This window comes from Heterocephalus glaber, unplaced genomic scaffold (assembly GCF_053883595.1).
Source record: "Heterocephalus glaber isolate CG9 unplaced genomic scaffold, H.glaber_assembly_v1.0 deba00001472, whole genome shotgun sequence".
Classification (NCBI taxonomy): Eukaryota; Metazoa; Chordata; class Mammalia; order Rodentia; family Bathyergidae; genus Heterocephalus; species Heterocephalus glaber.
The window spans coordinates 43,309,356-43,331,025 of record NW_028258315.1 but is presented as its reverse complement, the minus strand read 5'-3'; the positions used below and the strand labels follow the sequence as shown (position 1 = coordinate 43,331,025).

Sequence of the window (21,670 nt, the reverse complement as noted above, 5' to 3'; positions counted from 1 at the left end):
TAACTAACAAATTATTTTCCTTTACAGCAAAAGTACAAATAGAACTCTGTTTCATGAATTTTAAAATTGTTCTTGACATGGTTAGGTCTCTGAGGAGAGGCAGGATAGCAAAATCCTGGCTTTCCTACTTAATAGCTGTTTGACCTTCGGTGGGTTGTTTATTCCCTTGGGGGGTCCCTCCATATCCCTACCCATCAAATAGGGACAATAACAATGTCTACTTCATAGGATTACTATGAAGATTGAATGCATTAAAGTATGTAATGTGCCTAGAACATGGCGTGGCACATAGTAGATGCCCTATAAAAGGCAGATGTTATTATATTTATGACTGTAGTTTTTAAATACAATATTCATGCGCATGCACATTGAGTAATGTATCTTCACCAGCACAGAGGAATCCTGAGGACAAATTGAGTTTCAACATTAAGGTAAATTTTCAGGAAAATGAGTATGATGTGAAAATGACCTACTCCGTGTAGTATTTTAAAGTTACTAAATTATCACTGCTGTGAACTTGCAAAGAAAGAAAGATGAAAGGAGATACTCAAAAATCCTACCTCTAGGGGCCCTTGAATAGTATGATGGACTCCTTCCTTTTAGAATAATTTTGGATATCTTCAAATTTTTAAGTATATTTTGATGTTATTTCTTTTTTTTTTTTTTCCAGTACTGGGGATCAAACTTGAGACCTTGCACTTGCAAGGCAGGCGGCGGCACCACTGAGCTAAATCCCTGGCCCTCAACGGTACAGATTTGCGATATTTGCAAGGAGGTTTGAAATTCATGTTCAGATTTAGGCTACTGAAGAATAAGTTCTCTAAAGTACAAGAAAGTGATAGCTCCTAACACTGGAGTGAATGAAAATGTCAAAGCAAACGTTTTGAATGAGGTTTTGGTTCACTGATAGATTTACATGAATATTGCCATTTGTAGTACTGACACAGAAACTTAGATTCAATGTTTGAAGTAAAGTCAGATGCTATTCATTTTACTTCACTTAAGTTGAAACTTATCATACTTAAATACCATAAATACCATAAAGAAAATATAACCAGGTAAAGAGCAGAAGAGTCATCTAATCAAATGTAGTCGGATTTTAAAATATTTGGATTTTAACATATCCTTTAATTGCATTTAATCAAAGTAATACAAATAGAATAATTCTTCCAAAAAGGGAACAAAATGACAGAAAAATCTAAAAAGGAAAGCATCATTAAAATAAAAATTTATATTGAAATATGAAGGAAAGATGATTAAATGTAAGATTGAGGTGATAGCTAGGAAATCAATTGTATAATTATCATAGGACTATGTTACATACACAAATATCATTTAGAGAAAAGGAAGGTCCTAGAGCTGTCAAAACATTTAAAACATAAAATGCTTCTTTAGAGGAGGTGTAGTCTATTTTGTGACTATCCTAGAATTGGTAAAGGAGTTTTAAAAGTAAAAAGTTATTTAATGTAATCTAAAATTGCCTTAGTGTAGAGTTTTTAGCTTTTACACTTCATTCTTCTTTTAATGGCTACATTTTTCAAATAAGAGAGTGGGAAGAACATAGAAAATATAGCTAGTCATATATTAAGTAACTAATGGAACAGTTGCCAGGTGAACATAGGATCAATGAGAATTTTATAGCAGTAAAGAAATTAATTAATGATTTTTTCAAGCCAATGAAAATTAATTTTGAAAATGGATGGAGAACTGAGGCCAGAAATATAGACTCCATCTCGAGAAAAGCAGGATAGGAAAAGAAGGAAAAGAATAATTATAGTTATGTTTTTCTAGGTATCTTTATTTTTTCAAAAATTTATATATATATATATGTATATATACTATGTCTATATTTATATCTATATACTAACCCAATAATACATGTCTATTGCAGTATTGAGAATTGAACCTAGGGCCTCACACAAGCTAGGCAAGTGCATTGCCACTGAGCTACATTCTCAGCCTCTTCTGAAGTTTTATTTTGATACAAGGTCTCACTCAGTAAATTGTTCAGGATGGTTTTGAACTTTCAATCCTCCTGATTCAGCCTCCTAAGTAGCTGGGATTTAGGTGTACACCATCATGCCCAACTATAATAAATTTTATATAAAAGAAGTTTCATATATCTGAAGAAGAAATAAAATTAGGATCAAAGTATTATAAAGCATCTATTACTCCTTTTACAGTATCATGTGTTAAATATATGTAACAAATGCTGTAGTGTCTAAGATTACAGACCAACAGTATAGAGACAAGAGAATAGAATTCAACTATACTTTGCGATATGTCCTATGACAGCCCATAGAAGGAGCTGGGACATCCACCCAGAAGAACAAAGGGGAGCCATGTACACATATCTAACACTAAAAGAAATAGGGGCTAGGGGTTTAGCTCAGCAGTTCCAGCACCTGCCTCGCAAGTGCAAGGTCCTAAGTTCGATACCCAGTACCAAAAAAAAGAAATAATACACATAAAATATTTAGCCCTGTGCCTGGCATATAGCAAGAATTCCTTGTATATTAACTTTAATTATCTGTTGCTATATTTTGTCATACAAGGAAGAAAAGATGTCATTAAATGTCATTATAGTCAGAGGAAGAACAATCCCAACATTTGCATGGTGTCCAGCAAGAGAACAAACGGAGGTTCACATGGTGTCATAAATCAAACTCATCACATATGTTCAATATTCCTACATTCAGAACTATACCTTCATAAGGATTAAGAAAGCCAATGATAAATTTAGAATTCCTCCAAGTTTTGAACCAATTGATTGGCCAAATGGAGAAAACCCCCTTCTGGCCATTTCTAGGACAGAACCTAGCAATACATAGACCTGGGGTTATTTGGGTTTGGAATTCCAGGGTCCTAAGGCCTGGTTTAGGAACAGGGATGGGACTTTAGGAAGCTTTGCCTTTCAGGTCCATGGAGAGGGGTATGGCTAGAGGCTGAGCAGACCCCTCTTGCTTGGATTGAAGATGACAGGTAAAGGATAATTCTCCCATTAAGTGAGTTGTGAGTTAAAGTGGTCTCTTGAAATCTGAAATTTATTAATAATTTTGCCTTGACAATAGAGAAAAGCGACTGTCTATGAGCATATAGGCTCTTCTTTGGAACTCAATTTCCTTAGCTGCAAAATGAGGGGGTCTCAATTGACAGCTATGGTGACACCTTTCTGCTCTAAAATTTCTTATTCATAGAGTGTCATAAAAACATGTGTAGAACAAGACCAATTAGTTGTTATAAGTAATCACAATGTACTTAAATAGGTCAATGAGAAAATAACTGTGGGACATCTATACAATGAAATATTTGTCAGCAATGAAAAGAAACGGGTTGGTTGTTAAGCCACAAGAAAAAGGATGAACTTTGCATGTGTATTCCTGAATGAAAGAAGCCAATCCAGGATGGCTACCCACAGCCTCCCTTTTTTCCAAAGCATTTCTCTCTCCTCCCTCCAACTCTCTGGTCTCTGGTGGTAACAAGTTCCCATCATATGAAATATACCTTCTGGAAGATTTCTGTATAACTCCTGATTCTGCTTGCCCAAACTCATTCCTTAATACTTTGTCATCTGAAGTACTCTAATCCTCCCAAACAACACTCTACTTTTGACTGTTAGCTTCTTCCCCAATCTGAATAGTAGTCCTCTCTTCCCTGAAATGCTTTTTTCTCTTGGTTTCTAATAATCCTAACTCTTCTGTGTTCCTTCTACTTCACTAAAAGACCCTGTCTGCCACTTCCACCCCTTTTGTTTGTTTCCCAAGAGTTGGGGTTTTCTTTGACTTGGTACTGTACATGAACCTCTTCAGTATGTTTATTCCAACTCTCATACATTCCCAGTTTCAACAAAGGAATCTCACATTTATTATTTCCTTATTACTTCCATGGTAGGATGTGTACTGTAACAATCTCAAATACAAAGTGATCATTGGCTTAAAAAAGAACTGCATCTCTAAGTGCCAATTTTATTTTATTGTGTTGTTATTATTATTATTATTATTGTGTGTGTGTGTGTGTGTGATAGTGGGGATTGAACCTAGGCCCTCACACATGTGGGGCAAGTGCTCTACCACTGAGCTATGTACGACCCCAGCCCTGAGTGCCCCATGTTAAAAAGAATTATTGCTGGGAACAACACATATTAAACTGCTCTATGCTATTTATTATAAAGCAGTAGTCTCTCTTTGCCTATGCTTTCACTTTCAGTGGTTGTAATTACCCATGGTTAATTGTGGTTCAAAAATGTTAAGTAGAAAATTCCAAAAAGAAACAATTTGTAAATTTTAAGTTATGTGCCCATCACCATAAATTATGATGTGCCAACTTGACTGGATTAGTAAATGCCTAGGGGATTAGAAAAGCACACTTCTGGGTATGTCTGGATGATAAAGAAGGCATAACCTTGGTCCTAGCTCCCTCCTCTTTGGTGCTGTTGCCCTACTCTGCTTTCCAGCCATCATGACTGAGCAGCTGTGTTCCACCATGCCCTTCTGCCATGATGTTTTTGCCTTGGAGTCAGCTAATCATGGACTAATCCCCTGAAACTGTGAGACCAGTTAAACCTCTCCTTTAAGCCACTGTATTGGGTATTGTGTACCAGCTGTGGGAAAGCTGACTAATTCAACACTGTCTTCAGTTGCTTGATAAAATCTTGTGCTGTCCTATTCCATCTCATCTGGAATGTGAATCATCTCTTTACCCACCGTATCCATATTGTATATGCAACTTGCTTTTTAGTCACACATAGTAGGTTAGAAAGTAATTATGGAGGAGGTATTATTTGAGAATGTTCAAAAAGGAGGGAGACATGACCCACAGTATGGCACTTTCCTTTTGGACTCTCTAAAGGAGATGCAAAATGCTCATGCCTATGGGAAGCTGGTGACAATACTTACAGGGTTGACAAAGGAATAGACTGATAACATGGGCCAATGAACCCTAAAGAAACACTAGAGTCACATAAAGGTGAGAAACTACCTATGAGTTTAAAAAGCAGGCATATAGGAATATGACATTTCAGATGCACCAGGAGTGTTTTTCTGTTAAGCAGAAGAATTCCTGAATGTGCTCATTAATGTCACATTATCTTCTATGGCTTTGGACATAACACTTTAAGCAAACTTTGTGGGTGCAACAATAATTTACCATAAATTGACTCTAAATCTACTAATTTTGGTAAATTTACTGTAAATCTATCTGCTGAATCACAATTATGCTGTGTGGGGGTGAGGAACTGACGTACATCCAAGTGATTCACAATTTCTGAAATAACAACTTGCCACAGTACCTTGAAGAAAAGAGGCTTATCAGTCACTATAAATGAGGACAGCACGAAAAGTTAACTCTGGTCTTAGTTCAGGGCCAAGTCTTTTGAAGGATGTGGTTTATGTGGCTTTTTTCTTTTCCTTGCTAAAATTGTAACAATGGCCAGGGCTACTCAACTACTAACTCAACTGGAGGGTTTATACACTAATGTGTTTCTTTTTAAATGAATTTTATCGGTACATTTTAGGTATACGATATAATGACTACTAATGTGTTTTTGAGAGCTTCAGATGAGGCATTTTCTGAATAAAATGCTTCAAATTAAACACCTTCTGGCAATCTTAAATGGATCTTGCTTTTCAAATATTGGAAATACCGGAATGACATACTTTTTAAAAAAGAGTTTTTCTTTTATTTCAAATAATGTCTTGCAGTTAAGATGATACTTTCTACAGAAAAGATTCAAACTTCTCTGCAAGTGCTATTTTTTAACATTGTCCTTTGGGAGGCATAAAGGGAGAACCAATGTCAGAAAGACATGTGAAGAGATTTACTCAAAGGGTATTAACTCATCACCTGAAGCCATCACTGGAAGTGAAGCTTTGTATGTCTCATAAATAGAAAGTGAAACTCAGGTTTTTTTCCATAAAAGAGAAATTTCAAAGCAATACTGACAAAGAATGTTCAACTGGCTTAGACTAGGAAATGCTGAAGTCCAGGGCCATGGTATAAATCTATAGACACCAGCACACGGGTCTCCAAAACTCACAGCTGCTTTCCCTCAAATTCACCCTGAGAAAAGACTCAGAGATGATCTCATATGACTGAAAGCTTCTTTTAGGTGTGAAATTGTAACACTTCTTAAATTACAGTTTCATATACTTGATAACACTTGAATATAGAAGAACTTTTCAGAATTCAAAAGAGACACAGAGGAGGGAAGGTCTTCACTCACTTTTACTATTTAAGAAAAAATTATTTCTGAAAAACACTCCACAATGTTCTCACAGTATTAGGTGCATCTTTCCTTTCCAAACTAGTTTTGAAATTAAATCCTTTTCTTTGAAGTAGCTTTATCGGAGTTAGAGCACAGAAACTTGGGCTATTTGAATTATTGATCTTTTTTTATCCTAGCATAATGATGAAGAGAGGGACATGACTTTTCAAAGTGGCTTTTCTTTCTTGTAGGTGAACATTTAGTTACTACAGAGGTGCATGTCACTAGAATACTGACATTGTGTGAGTATAGAGGAGGTCAATATTTAGACACAGACAAGTGGTAAGGTTCAACATTGTGTCCAATGACAAGCTTGTAGGGAAGTTTATATTTCTAAAGAGCCTCAGTTTTTCCATGGGTAAAACGTGAATACTAATGTATACTTTGTCAAGGTTAACAAAATTAAATGGCATGATATATTCAAAGTTCCTAGGAACCTATCTTGGCACATAATGAGCTCTTGACAAGAGTTGCTCTTATTGTATTTCCTTCATTTAAAAATATATTTTGCCTATTTTTCTTAGTAAAATCAAAACCAAACCAAACCAAAACCCAATCTATTCTATGCCCAGCTGAAAGATTTCATTTCCCAGCTTTCCTTGCAGTTACAGAGAGGTCAAAGTGATGATGCAGAAGTTTGTTGTTATTATTTTTAAGGGCCTTATATAAGAATGCTGTAATAAGGAAGGCATATACTTGTTACATGACAGTTGCCGTGTGCTCGTTTCTTTATCTCTCCTGCTTATTGACTGCAATGTGGCTGTGAGGGCTGGGCTCCAGCAGCCACAGTGGAATGAGAAGAAACTTTGAGGCTGGAAGCCCAGTGCTGTGGATGATGGAACAGAGAAACAGATGGTTGCTGTATCTTAGATGACTGTGGCGTTTTTACAGCTGCTCTGAACATACATATCTGATTTTTTGTGTGTGTGTGAGAGAGAGAGAGAACAGAGAGAAACTTCCATCTTATTTAAGCTATTGTTACTTTCCCATTATTGGAAGCCAAATTCATTTCTAATAGGCAAAAATGTTGTTGCACATTTAGGTGATTCTGAAATTGGAAGATGGCTTCTAATATATGCAGTGTTGAAAATAATTTTGCTTTTTTGCTAAGAGAATTAATAATGCACCTAATTATTAATGATATCTTAAAATCAAGAAAATAGGACATCTTTTGTCCATGTTAGGTGGGTCTTTTTCTTCTATGTATTAATTAGATTACATATAAAAAATAAATAACTTTGTAATTTACACACATACAATTTTTAAGTCCAGCAGCTTTGGGGAAAAAATACAGAACTGCAAAGAGCAGGTCCCCAAGAAGAATTTGTTGAATTAATTTAAAAGTGACTTTTGAAATAAATTTGTGAAATGGGGCTTCAAAGTTTTATGTTTATTTTTTCCAGTTTTTAAATTCCCTTGTTAGTGAATTCAGTTAAAAAGATTTATAATAAAAAGATCCCAGTGGGAAAATTTTATGGTGAATTTCTCCCCTATATTTTACTATAAAGTTTTTTTATAAAAAATTTTATAAAAAATATAAATTATGAAAAACAAGTGTTGAACATTTAGGTTTAAGATCCAGTTGCATTCACACTGACATGGCCACTGAGAAAAAAATCCATGCAATTATAAGCCTTGTGAACATTCATGTGAAGCATAGTAACTATAATTGTTAAGGGAGAACAAATAAATGTTAGTGGAAAATAAATAGAAAGATACTCTTGGTCCAGCTAAGACATTAACAACCCCTCAAAATACTGATCTGCTCCAATGCCAGTGGCTCAAGCCAGAGCTTGAGGGACGTACAAGGTCATCTCCATGTAGCTCTGAGAAAATCAACTTGGAAGATGCTTTTGAGCTTCACTTAGGTTCAGGTTCAGGTACATCAATGGGATGTTTGTATGCCTGGGGCCCGAGCTGTGCTTCCCCATGGGGAATAGGGTTTGCACCATAATTCTCCCTCTCTGTCCTGGGCAGGAGAGGCGGGGTAGCCTCAGAGTCCCACTGGCCAACAGCAGAACTGGGGTCAATCATCAACACCCAAGTTGACAGCTCCCTCACTCCTTGGAGCTTCTTAAAGTTCTTTACTGTACAAGGAACAATTGAAAAATACAATGAATATTTACCCTTAAAAAACTTATTACAGTAAAAGAGATATTGACAAGAATAATGGGATAAGTGTATTTGAAGGGAGGGGGAGTATTTTGAATATTTTGAAGGGGATCGATGGCAGTGTGCCTTTTACTGTAATTATTTTAAAATTTAAATATTTACCAATTTTTGATCATCCCTCATTGATCAACTGTTTACAGCATTTTCTATCCAATGAAAACATTAGAGTGTGTCCTCATCCACCTTATTCGATGAATCTGATGTTGTTTGACTTCTGGCTGTCGCCAAAGTCAAAATGACCCAAAAAGTAAATGTGTTGAATCAATTAAGGACATCAAAGCAACCATTATTGTTCAACTAAAGACATGAAAGAGGACTTCCACCACTACAAAAAGTGGCAAGTTGGATATGTGCATTCAAAGTGAAGGACATTAGTGGTAATGTGTCATTTACTGTAATATATTAAAAATTTTTTAAATATTCACCTTTTTTTGGATCACAGTAGGCATTTACCCCCTGCAACAGGTCATACATCCCTCATTTATGACTTTCAAAAATCTTAAATAATTTAATCTACATGCTTCTGATAAACAATGAGTGAATAAGCTCCCTAAACACCTCCTGAATACTCTGATATTCAACAGGTGCTCTCCTTGGAGGCACAAAGCCAATGAATAACTTTCTCTGAAAAATAACAATTCCTTAGAGAAGTAAACAGCTAATTTATCTTATCTACTGCCTTTGCTAGTGTACAAAGATAATTGTCCCCTCAAAAAAAATCATGTCTTCAAATGTTCCCAGAGCTCATCAGCTGTCAGATATTGTTGCTTTTTAAATTCATTTGGGGTAGTTAATCAGTTACTTTGACATGCAAGGTCTGAATAATAAATCAGAACCTCTCAAAAGCAATAATGCAGGGTCCTTGGCAACATGTAACACAAGCTCCCTTCCTTTCTCTTTCCTTTCCTTTTACTTTCTTTTCTTTTCTTATTCCTAAATGCTGAACCAGTCACATTTACATTTGATAAGCACCTTCTCCACTACTTTTTTCCCCTTTCTTGCAGGGAGCGTCACTAATACATTGACATCTCTGCTCTTGTTAAAGCATCAAAATTGCATGGAACATTAGGAGTATTACCTATAAAAGGGAAAGAAGCAAATAGTCAAAGCTGTGTTAGATAAGCAAGAGAAGGGAATGCACCTATTATCCACAAAGTGGGATTCCTAACAGCCTTCTCCATAAGATAGGAAAACAGCCATACGTACAATGTATGTACATACACATACACTAGTGGAAAAAAATGTCAAGTTAAGCTTGAATGCTTGATTGCTTCTAGAAGCCCAGTCTGAAGTGTAACTTCTGTTTTCTATAAGCTTCACAATATTCTAAGGGGAACAGGGAAATTACAAGCAGCCCCCAAGATACCTAATAAATCTAGCATATGGCCTGGGAGAATTTGGAAAACACTTTGGGCTAAGAGAAGGAGACAGAATTTGCCACTTTGACCTCATGTAACGTATCAATAACATCTAGACCAACAGCTTCATCATTCCCATGAGGAAGTTGCTAGTAGATCTAACTTTCATAACCAGAAACTCCAACTTTGTTCCTGTTTTAAGAAATGAGCCTATTTTCACTTTGCTTTCTCCCTTTATTCCTTCAAGTGTTTCTCCTAAAGCCTCAAGCTAAAATGCCCGATGTCCTTTCTGCCTATTCAGACTCTAATTTCTAAGTGTATTAATTTGCATGATCTTTTATTAGAGCATGCAATTCTCCAGTCAGGATCTGTTTTATCTATTTCTGTATCTCTCACAGTGCTTTGAAAATAGTATATGCACAGTACCTTGTCATGGGCTGTTTTCTCTTTATTTTAAGTAAGTGCATTATTCACTTATTTGCTCAGTAAAATATTTATTGAGAATTGACTGGGAGCTGCAGAAATGGTGGAGGAATTCAGGGTGCCACCTGCATCTCCTAGCTGACTCCCCATTAGTTCATTCCATGGCTGAAGACACTTTAGAGGCCTTCTATGGCTCATATGAAGATTTGACTTGACACAGAAAAAGGGGAAAATAATCCACACTTCGTGCTGTTTGGACCTTAATCTCAGGGTCCCACATGTGTCTGCTTATTATTCTAGGCTTTATATAATGGGAATAGGGTGAAGGCAAGAAAAATTAGGAAAGAAAAATCATAATGCTCCTGTATGAAGAGTGAGGATGTCTATTTCAATGTTATTTAAGTCAGAACAAAAAGCAAATTCAAATTAATGAACTACATTGTAGAAGAATATCCACAGATATGAGGAAATGAATATAATAGAAGGTTTAAAAAGCATGTTACAGAATGGTGGATATTTACGGTGGGTTGATGTTTTTATTTGATGAAATCCATACAAGTGAAAAATCTAGAAGGATAAATTTTATAGTATTAAGAGTCTATGGTGGGATTATAAATGATTTTTTCTTATAAATGCTTACAAGCATTTTCCAAATACTCTACAATGGTTCTGAATAACATGAGTCAGAAAAAAATAATTTACAATTTTTTTAAGTGAAAGAGTGTTCCTAGAATGGTAACACCTTCTCACAAGATTAATATAAGGAAAGGGGCCCCTGGCCCACCAGTGGCTCAGCTGACCCAGTCCATGTATGGGCCACTTTTTCTGCCAGTATTTCAAAGGGAAGCAATAGAGCATACATATTTTAAGTATTTCCAATATTTGTCTTTTTACATACACACATGGTAAATGAATGAACAAGTTTATATTTTCCCCTTCAAGTCACCAACTGCTTAGATGCCTGGTGGTTTTGCTATGTTAAATCAAATTCTACAAATCCAATTAAACCAACAAACAGACCTAGATGTAAAAGTCTCTCAACAGACTACATTAAAAAATTCTAAGTAATATTTCCATGGTGTTTAAAAGAGATGATACTCTTTTGGAGGGATGGACAGATGGATGGAAACTGGACTGAAAAGTAGTAAGATAAAAATGGAGACAATAGCCTATGTCTACAAAGAAGGCCACCACCAGAGGCTTAGGACAGTTTGGAGGGGGAGGAAGGCTGTCTGAGCAGAAGTCATACCTTGGTCTGGAATGTACAGAACATGTGTGTTAGAAATGGATGCTCCCAGGCCAAGGACAGGACTCTCTTCTCTACCATGGTACACTCAACATCGTCGTCCATCAAAACTACATCTTTCTTTAAAGCTTTTATTGCAAAAAACTGATTAGTTTTCTTGAACTCTGCAAGGAAGACCTAGAAGGAAGAAGAAGAAGTATTTTATTTAAGAATTTGCATTCACACTCATTAAAGACAAGGCAAAGTGTTTGAGAGAGGCCTATTCTGGGTGGGAAAAAAGGGGAGCTTTCTCCAATTTTTGTCCGTCCTGTGGGATGTTACCGAGACAAAATGGGACATCTCATTGGCTTAGGATATTACATAACAGTTTCATATTGTCTTTGTACCTTTCAGGGGTTTCTTGAAATTATTCTGTGATTACATGTTTATTCTCAGAACATGAAAAATTCTATTTAAAAAGCTATGCCCTGGGTATCCAGGGATCTACATGCATAATAAAAATTCAGAGATACAGAGTTCATACTGAAGGAAGAATAGTACTGAACTTGAAATATCATGGATAATGGACGCAGAACTTTACATTTCAACCAGTTTCATGAGGCAAAAAAAAATATTTGAGGGATATAGTCTTTCTATGTACTTAAAAAGTAGACACTATTGATGACATAGAAGTAAGTAACATTTTTAAGAGCAACTACATGTCAGTCTGCTATGTACTTTGTGTGCTATCTAATTTTATTATCCACTTTTTTAGCTCATAATACTGCTCTTAACATACGGCTCCTAATAATAATAATACCCCCCCACACAGACTGAGTTCAGAGAGTAATGTAACTTGCTCAAACTTGTGGAACAACTCAGTGGAAGAACTAACTCTAACGTGTACTTTTTTCCACTTGATTTCATGTATCTTATATCAGCAGGGGCCAGATGACACACAAAGACTTTAGATTTGCATATGATGCAGCAGAGGATTCCTGGCAGTGCTAAGAACTTGGCATTCGGACTCAGAAAACTCCAGCTCTGGCAGCATTTCACAGATACTGTCTAGCTGTGAACAGGTGGACAAAGCAATTGACCTCTCTGGGCTTCAGTTTCTTGTATGAGAAGGAATAAATATTGCTGCATTCTCTGACTTATAGGACAATTGTGAAAATGAAATGAGATACCATATGGGAAAGTGATTTGTAAACTATAAAATGCTCCCTAAAAGAAATCATTAAGAACACTTGTCGTTGAAATATTTTTAAAACGAGGGAGTATGTAATTTGGGGAAGCATTTGAACTTCTCCTTACTTCTTATTTATCTTTCTTCTATTTGTATATTTATTTGTATATATGTAGTTTCTCATATGAAAGAAACCATGGGATAGTTGAGCTTGTGTGTCTGACTTAAGTGTGTCACTTAACATTATGTTCTCAAGTTGCACCCATTTACCTCAAATACCTCAAGTTTATTTTTCCTTTTTGTTTCATCTATACTACTAGTTTATTATAGCTTGTTGAAAATAAAGTTTGTATTATCTGTTTTTTAAAAAATAATTTTGTTTTATGTCTTGTAATAAGTAACTACTTTTGGGATAACAATACACAGTGTAATAACTATTGTTTTTTTCTTATTATTTGGTTATGAAATTTTGTTTTAATTTTTTATAAAATAAAAAAGAACACTTGGCATTTGTCTCTATGACTTTTAGGGAATGTGGAAATCAGTGAAACCTAACTAGTGCTGGCAATGCAAATATGAGTGTGTAGATTTAAAACAATATTATGCAGATTCATGGTAGCTGAACTAAGAGGAGATACTTAGATGATAATGTTCATTTCCCTAGACAACATACAATTTGTTCTCCTGGGCTTTAAAACAGATTTCGAACAACAGTATGCAGGCTACCATTTTGATGAGGACCCATACTTATTATACAGAGTGAAAAGCAAGAGGAAATAAACATTTTGGAGTCTTCTTGAAAGACTGTTGAGTGTTGTGAAAGGGGAAATGGAGACATCCCAACTTGCTTTGGTGTGTCCCCTTCTGTCCTCTCACTGCACAGAGATCCAAGGTCCCTATGGAAAGATATATTCTGCTTTGGACATAGAGTGGAGGATACCTAGAGTTTCAAGCTGCCCCTTGGAATATTTTCTAAAGCTTGTCTGTTTAATTTAATGTCTTTTTTTTTTTGAGACAAAGACTCACTATGTAGTTCAGACTGGGCTTGATCTTACTATGTAGCCTAGGCTGGCTTCGAACTCACAGTGATCCTCCTGCCTCAGCCTCTCAAGTGCTGGGATTACAGGCATGCACCACCATTTCAGGCTTAATGTCTTTCCTATTAACTTTGTTCAAATGTAGAAATCCACATGGGAAAAAAGAAAGATAAACACTTCATTAACAATTAAAAGTACTGTTTTGGTAGTTGCTTCTTTCAGTAAAACATCCTAAAACCAGCCATAAACTAAGAAGCTGAAAAGGCAATTTCCATCTATACAATGTGCTTTCAATTTTTGGTAACAGGTAGAATTGCACATTAATTGCTGCTAAATTATAATAAAGACTGGCTGTAAAATTGCCTATTACACCCAGATTAAAACCAAATGAGCCTGTTGTGTGGTTCATGTTACTGTGGAAATGAACTAAAAGAATTCATGGATTCCAGCTACAGTTTGGAGGATGGAGTAGATTTTGTTCAATGATAATGCACTGGTGTTTAAATCCAAGCCTTTTGGAGCATGATATCATTTAGCTGTGGTGGATGCTCAGTTGCATTTTAGTTTACTATTAAATTAACTGAATAAGTTTTCTTGCTAAAGTATGGCGAGCAGGTGCTCAGCATAATGCTAGCTTTGGATGCATAAACTCATGGGACAGTAGTCTTTGATTAAATCTTTCCTGGGAGCTGCATTTAAGAATATAAAATAACCAGGAGCCCCATTAATACATTATGTACCCTTAATATATAAAATAACTTAGTCTATACATTCTGTATCATCTTTCCTTACACAACCACTAGGTTGAAAATTTTCAGCTGTCATTGATAATTTCTTAAATTATGTCTATTTCTTTCTCATCTCCTCTTTTTCTTCCTTGTTCTTCCCATCCTCTCCTCCTCTTACTTGCCTTCTGTGAAGTAACACAGACAGCTTGTAACCTGAGTGTGTGGCAGGAAGGATTTTGAAGAAAAAATTTTTCCATGAAACTTTTCTTAGGACTCTCTAAAGCTACAGGCCTAAGCTATGCCCTCTCCATTCCCCTCATTTCATATGTTGAAGTCTTAACTGCTAGTACTTAAAAATGTGACCATATTTGGAGAAGAGGCATTTGAAGAAGCAATTAAGGTTTAAGTGAGGTCATTAGGCTGGACCTTAATCCAGCATGACTGGCATCCATATAAAAAGAGAAAATTTAGACACAGACAGGCACAGAGAGGAAATGACATGAAAATACAGGGATAAAGTGGTCACTTACAAGTTAATGAGAGAGATACAGGAAGAAACAACCTTGCCAACACCTTGATCTTTGTGATAGAATGAATTTCTGCTGTTTAAGTTGCCCAGGATGCAGTATTTTGTTATAGCAGCTTTAGCAAACTAATACATGCCTGGAGACATTTGGTAGAAAAAAAAATTACATATGAAGTAAAACTAACATCCCATGCTCAAGGAAGAACCAATAGAGGAGAAAAAACTAAACAAATCAATCAGACAAACAAAAAATGCATATGAAACAGTAAATGGCCAAAGAACCTTCTTGTTTCTTTGTTACCCAGAAACATCAATCGCATGAGTGTGAGGGGTGTGTACCCTCAAAGCAAACTGGCAGGAATTGGAGGTTGTTGTTGCCCTAGAGCTCTCTAAATCTCCATTTATTCAGAGATGTCCTCAGTCCTCTTACAACATATCAAGAATGTTCTATCCACAAATCTATACTCTGGTTTCAAGAATTTAGTTCTTTAGTCCCTGGAATCTGGTCCATAGAATCCTATAGCATGGTAGCATACCTTGCCAAAACTTCCCTTCCCCAGCATCTTGTGCAACATGAAATCATCAATTTTTAGCTTCATGTACAGAGTTGGTCTTTCTATGTTTGGTTCAGGTTCTGGTTGATGGCACACTTTATCTGTCTCATCCAATGGAGAGTCCCAGGAGATTCCTTGAGGCTCTGAAAATGACAAGCCAATGGTTAAACTTGAACATGGAGTGATGGAGGGTCATTATAGTTACTTAGAGGATCTGTTCTTTTTTCTACTTCTTCTGAGGCTCCATCCACAATAACTAGATAGAGGGCAGGGAGGTTTCCGTATTTCAGGCAACTTCAATACCTCTCTATCTGTTTGGGAGTCTGGCCTTTGGGCTATGGACTGTCTCTGTTTAACCGACAGACTGGGAAATAGTTCAATTTAAGAAAAAAATTCCAATCAACAAAAGACCACATGTGCAAAATGAATGAGCTCTTTTAATAATGTCAGATCATGGATAAATAGAAAATTTAATCAAGTTTGAGGGCAAAAATAATTTTCAATTGTTTCCTTGTCTCATAGGCCCAGTGGCATTAATTTCTATAAATCACAATGTGAGGGCAGAGAGAATAAAATCTAACAGACTGTTAAAGATCTGAACTGCATCATTCATTACAGTCTTCACATCAAGATGCTGCCTGCACTGATCATTGCTGAGACGAAGTCTACTTCACTGCTTGGTGATCCTTCCTAAATCTAATTTAAATCTTTTAAAAAAAATCTGCATGTCAATTTAGCTCTTGCCTAATACCAGAAGTGGTGTACAAAAATCTGGGGGGGGGGAGATTCCTCCCATTACAACATTGCTTTTATTTTTAAATATTCTTTTACATTCTCTCTAAGCCCAAAGAAAGTAATTTATAGTGTATGATGATTCAGGTCTCAGAATCATGTGTTCATATCTTCCCATGAACCATCTTCAAATAGCAGGCTGGATAAAATTCCAGAATGTCATAAATGTTAAGGATTTTCAGCCTGGCTGTTCTTCTTTTCCACCCTTAAAATTTCCAAAGAAGTCTCCAAGAATAAGAACATCTTTGGTGATATTCCCACCATTGTGCTTTAGGATAGATTTATTTCTGTAAGGTCATTTAACATGGTTAGGAAGCAATATTCAAAAATTCTAAGATAACACTTTCAGCTGTTTCCTCCAGATCTATCCTATTTTTTTCCTCCCATTGCTCACCCCCTTATAAAAAACATCTCAGTGAGGCATGATATTTCAGTTTTACTTCTAAGAGGTAGGAGCCTCTTAGTTGGTGGTCCAGTCTATAATCGTTAAATAGAAAACTGACTCTTAACTGACCAGGTAAACTGAGCACTTAAATCCAGAGAACTGACGTTAAAGTTGATTCACCATTCGTCCATACTGGACCACTATGATAATTACCTTTTTTCCCAGTTGTTGCTAGGTATGGAGGCCTTGCTTCATTTTTGACTGAACATGGGAGACCAATTTCAACTGGACCTTCTCGAAAGATGTGTTCTGAATCTCTTAAGGAGCGAGCCTAAATTACAAACAGAGTCAGACCATCCACCCATTGTGGGCTAGCTCAGTCTGTTGTCCAAGAGAACAAAAGCCATTTAAGATTCCTAAATGTACAGAACAACAAAAGCTCCTCTTCAGCACCTTTTTAGGATTCCTTACCTTGTGAGGGTCTATTGTATTTAGTGCACCAGCAGAATGTACTTAGCTCCTTCCCTCTTTTCTGGGGGCTATCTGGAATCTCCCATGCTATCTACATCCTTCTGTGGCCAATAAGAACAGGTCAATGGAAAAGTAGTTTATATGAGAAATGCCAAGTCTTAAAGAAGATTTATTTCTATATATGAGAGTTCAGCCAGTGCTAAGGTGTAAATAGCAAGGCAAAAACTTCCATGGATTTTTGTTTGGAGAGAATTCTGGTGATGAATTTACTAGAGCAAATAAGTATTTTCCCAGGGTACTACATAGCTCTAATGTATAGGTACAAAGCAGCAATAAATTCTCAATAATTTTAATGAATTTGTTTCTGCTTCTGCTCATTCCATAAAGAATTTAAGATGTTACATGGGGCAGGAGATTTAGCTTAGTGGTGCCAGCAACTGCCTCAAAAGCACAAGGTCTTGAGTTCGATCCCCAGTTCCGAAAAATAAATAAATAAATAAACAAATAAATAAATAAATACATAAAATAAAGAATTAAAATGTTACAAAGATCCACACACTACAAATGCATTAAGTAAATAAAAACCTGAAAGGGAGTAGCATGGGTGTGAAGATGAAAGATAGGAGCAAGGCAAGTGCTTGGAAATACATTCCAGAAAGTTCTATGGGGCTGGTGCAGGTCAGAGTGAGGACTTGAGTGGGCATGGGATAGGGGATTTGTCCACTTAACGCCCTCCCTACCTGTTGGGTGCTTTCAATCATTGCTAGGGCTTCAGCCATTAGCTTCTGGTTTACACCACAGAGGTTGGCAACCTTGGTCTGGCATCGGTGATGGACGTTCATGCCACATGCTGAAAGGAAAAAAGTGGAAGGTGAACAGGGGAGAATGTACCCACTGGTGTTGGGAAATCACTCCCTCTTGAGATAGAGTCAGAGCCTTACAGTGAGGAAAGAAAGTCTGTGGTCACTGTGCCTTTGGCTTGGACCATGGCCGTGTGGAATAGTTTGAGGTTAGCTTTCCCCAATGGCAAGACACAGTGCTGGAACGGAGGAGTGTGACCTCACTCCAGTTTGGAGGTTAAGTGTTCCTTTTCCCAACTGAACTGTGATGAACGTCTCTACCTTCTAGGCTGAAGCCCTGGCTGCAGCCTCAACCTGTGAGATGCAATGGAGGAAATGGTATATGTGTGCATATTAAGGAGTGGGAGTGGGAGGAGGAAGACTGGCCCCACACCACATGCACAATTTGGGGGCAGGTACAGTTAACAAACTTGGTGGTGCTGGGGCTGAGCCCTGGCTGGAGGGGACTATCAGGATAGCTGTGTCTCCTGTGGACAGAACTGACAGTGTGGGTGTGTGGGGACCCAATGGACTTCTGGGCACTCCCAGAAAAATGTAGATATTTTATTTATTTCTAAAATTCATCTGAAGCTACTGAAGTAATATCCTTTCTTTGGAACAAAGACTAACAGAAAAAGTAGGGAATATGTAAGGTCTTTTTACTTTTCATCTTATTGCCTTGAGACATTGTAGAGCAATTTCCTATGTGAACACTGCCACACTTCCTTAGGCAGCCACACTGTGACCTCACCAGAGCTTGACGATGGGACTTAATAAAGCCACCTGTTGTCCCCAGTCCCTTTCAGCCATGCTGTGCACAGCATCCTCATGGTCCTATCTTTAGGCTATAACTCTCCTAGGGTTCATGAATGTCTCTACTTTGATTGACAGATGTTTTTCTAACCTTGTTCAGACAACACTACCATACTTCTCATGGCCAGTGCAATAAACCAGGGGAAAAATACCCAGTGTTTGAGGTTGTCAGAAGTGGTCAAGTCCTAGTTAAAAGAAAACAACCCACGGACCTCTCCAGAATTATCACTACATTTTCTAATTACAATAAACAAACTTTTGAAATTTTATTTTTGGTTTCTTTCCCTGGTTTTTCTCCTTCTTGCTTGTCTCACATTTGAGTGGGTAGAAAGTGAAGGCTCCTAGCTAGGTATCTGTGAGAAGGGAGTGACTGGGAAGTGTTTTTGAGTGTGGCGGGGGGAAGAGACTACAGAAGGGAAATGTCCCCTAATCTCAGTTGAACTTTGCAAGGGAGAGAAGCAAGTGATTGTGGATATGGGAGCAAAGGAATGCTCTTCACTGGCTGGCAATGCCAGGGGAGGTCACAGCAGAGTACATTTAGAGAGACTGGACCCAGGCATTAAGATGCCAACTTTGATAAAATCACAAAATCTTCAGGTGGGACAGCAAAACAGCAAAAACAAAACAAAAACAGCAAGCCACAGGTGTCCTCACAATGGCCTTGGATATGACACCAACAGGATCAGACAACAGGGTGTTAGAAGACATTACCCTATTTGCAGGCCCCTGATATACATGCCTCTCCAAATCTTGTGTGATTACAGGAAGGGTGGCAGACCCCTACAATTACTAGAGTCCCAGTTATGTGGATTTCAAGGTTATAAAGAAAGTGGTATTTCTTGTACACATGAGTTATCAGTTTAAATGAGCATTTATGATGTAATGAGAGAAAGTAACTCAAAGAAAAGAGATCAATGTTTTCTTTCATCTTTAAATGTCATGACATTATTTTTGTTTTTTCCAAAGAAAAAGAAAGAGAAGTGGGAAAAACTCAAGAACTCGTAGGGGAGGAGGACACATGCTGGTCACAGCTTACACAGGGAGCTGACCCTGCATGGTCTTGCACAAGTCCCCAAGGCTTCTAAGAAGGATCTTAGCCCTGAAGAGATGCTCTGTACAGACTCCGTGAGTACTCTGAATGATGAGTCCTGAAAATGGTGCTGTTATGGTTTATATCTAGATGTCCCTCCAAAGCCTTATGTGCTCATAGGTGGGGCTTTTGGGAGACGATTGAATCATGGGGTAGTAATACTCATCAGTGGATTATTCCACTGATGAATTTACACCTAAAGGTGATGTAGGGCAGTGAAGCCTGGTTGGAGGAGGTGAGTCACTGGGGGTGTGGCCTGGAAGGGTCTATCTCCCTCCCTTCTCCCTTGATTACTCTCAGCTTCCTGTTGCCCTGCCATGAGCTGTTTCTCCTCTGCCATGCCCCTCTGCTTTGGAGGCAGCCAACTATGGACTGAAACCTCTATAAATTGTGAGCCAAAATAAACCTTTCTTCTGTTAAATTGTGGGTGTCAGGTATCGTGACTCAGCAATGAGAAAGTAACTAAGACAAGTGCTGTGAAGTTCTACTTATACTTCTTTTGACCAAGGGATTTTTCTCAGATTGAGTGGGAAGGGGTGTGCCTGTGAATTTGTGTAAAGATACCTGTTATATTATATTACAAGTTTTAGAAAACCCAAACTTTGCTTTTGAAAAATCACTATTCAAAAGAAAACATAACACAAAGATTTCCAAACTCCAGTTGATAGAACTCAACTTGCTTCTAGGAAAGTATAAAAGTAGGATTATTATAATAGAATTAGTAGGACCTATAAAATCATGCAAATTTTAATTTCGTCTGCTTATTAGCAAATATGTGTGCAAAGAGCTTAGCACAGTGAGTATTATGGAGTAGGTACCTGTTTATCAAATACAATTTCTCATTCATATCAATTAATTATTACATTGATATACTATCTGGGTGAAATTCTGGCATCACTAACCTTTGGTTTTAACTTGCTCACACTTCCTCAAATAGTTCATCATAAAACAATAGAGCATTTTCTATGTGAATAACTATATTACTAGTCCAAATATATATGCATAGATATAGTCACAAAAATCCACTTGACACAAAATCTTTTGTCTACTTAAAATCATTAATATAGCAAGAGTGGTTTTGATAATTGTGTTTAGAATTCTGCATAGTCAGCATGATTGACATTGGACTTATTCAGCAAGTGTTAGGTTTTAACATGGGTGGCCCTAGCCACATTTTGTTACTTATCTCTGTAATGCAAAGTGAGATATTTATTGAGAATTTAGTGCAACAGGATTGTTATTTTACTTTGCTCCTTGAAATTGTAGCCAGCTCTGTGCTTGTTTCAGATGGGCACTGTATTGAAGAAAGGCCACCATTCCTACTGGAATGCCATAAGTTTGTCACTAACCTATCAGGTGGTTACTTGATCTCTATGAGTGTAAAGAGTCCCTTTTGATGACTATTTTCATGGGAATTATTGTAGTAGAATGGAGAGAAAGAGAGTGAGAAGAGATGAAGAGAGGAGAGGAGAAAAGAGATAAAGAAAGAGGAAAAAGAAGACAGGATAAAGGCTGATAGGGGATCGGGACCTTACTTAATTAAGAAGATGATTTACAAGGAGGTAAGCTAAGAGTGAGACAGAACAAAGGACAAAGAGAACTAGAAAGGAGAAGGAAAATCAAGAGTTGAGGATGGAGGCATGTGGAGATGAACAGAGTTGAAGAATCAGGGAAGTTTTAGAGGGGTAACAGAGTTAAAAGTGGAAAATGAAATAGGGAAGGGAAGGGAGGGGAGGAGAAGGGGAAAGGGGGATAAAAGAAAAGAAGGAAGGGAGTTCTTGAAATGAAGTAGGTAGGAGAGACAGG

At 37.2% G+C, this 21,670-nt stretch overlaps 1 protein-coding gene across 3 annotated transcripts in view; it reads right to left on the bottom strand.

Annotated features, from left to right (window-relative positions):
* The window catches only part of Prkcq (protein kinase C theta), a 123,520-nt gene that overhangs the window by 37,411 nt on the left and 64,439 nt on the right, over window positions 1-21,670 (bottom strand). For all 3 annotated transcript variants that reach the window (XR_002398231.2, XM_004854531.3, XM_021266320.2), the window contains 4 exons: window positions 17,863-17,972; window positions 16,865-16,982; window positions 15,457-15,617; window positions 11,465-11,638 (listed from right to left, as the gene is read on the bottom strand). Coding sequence is in view for 2 of the 3 variants with exons in the window: in XM_004854531.3 (XP_004854588.1) it covers window positions 11,465-11,638; window positions 15,457-15,617; window positions 16,865-16,982; window positions 17,863-17,972 (563 nt within the window). In the remaining variant the exon portion in view is untranslated. The remainder of the gene's footprint in view (window positions 1-11,464; window positions 11,639-15,456; window positions 15,618-16,864; window positions 16,983-17,862; window positions 17,973-21,670) is intronic.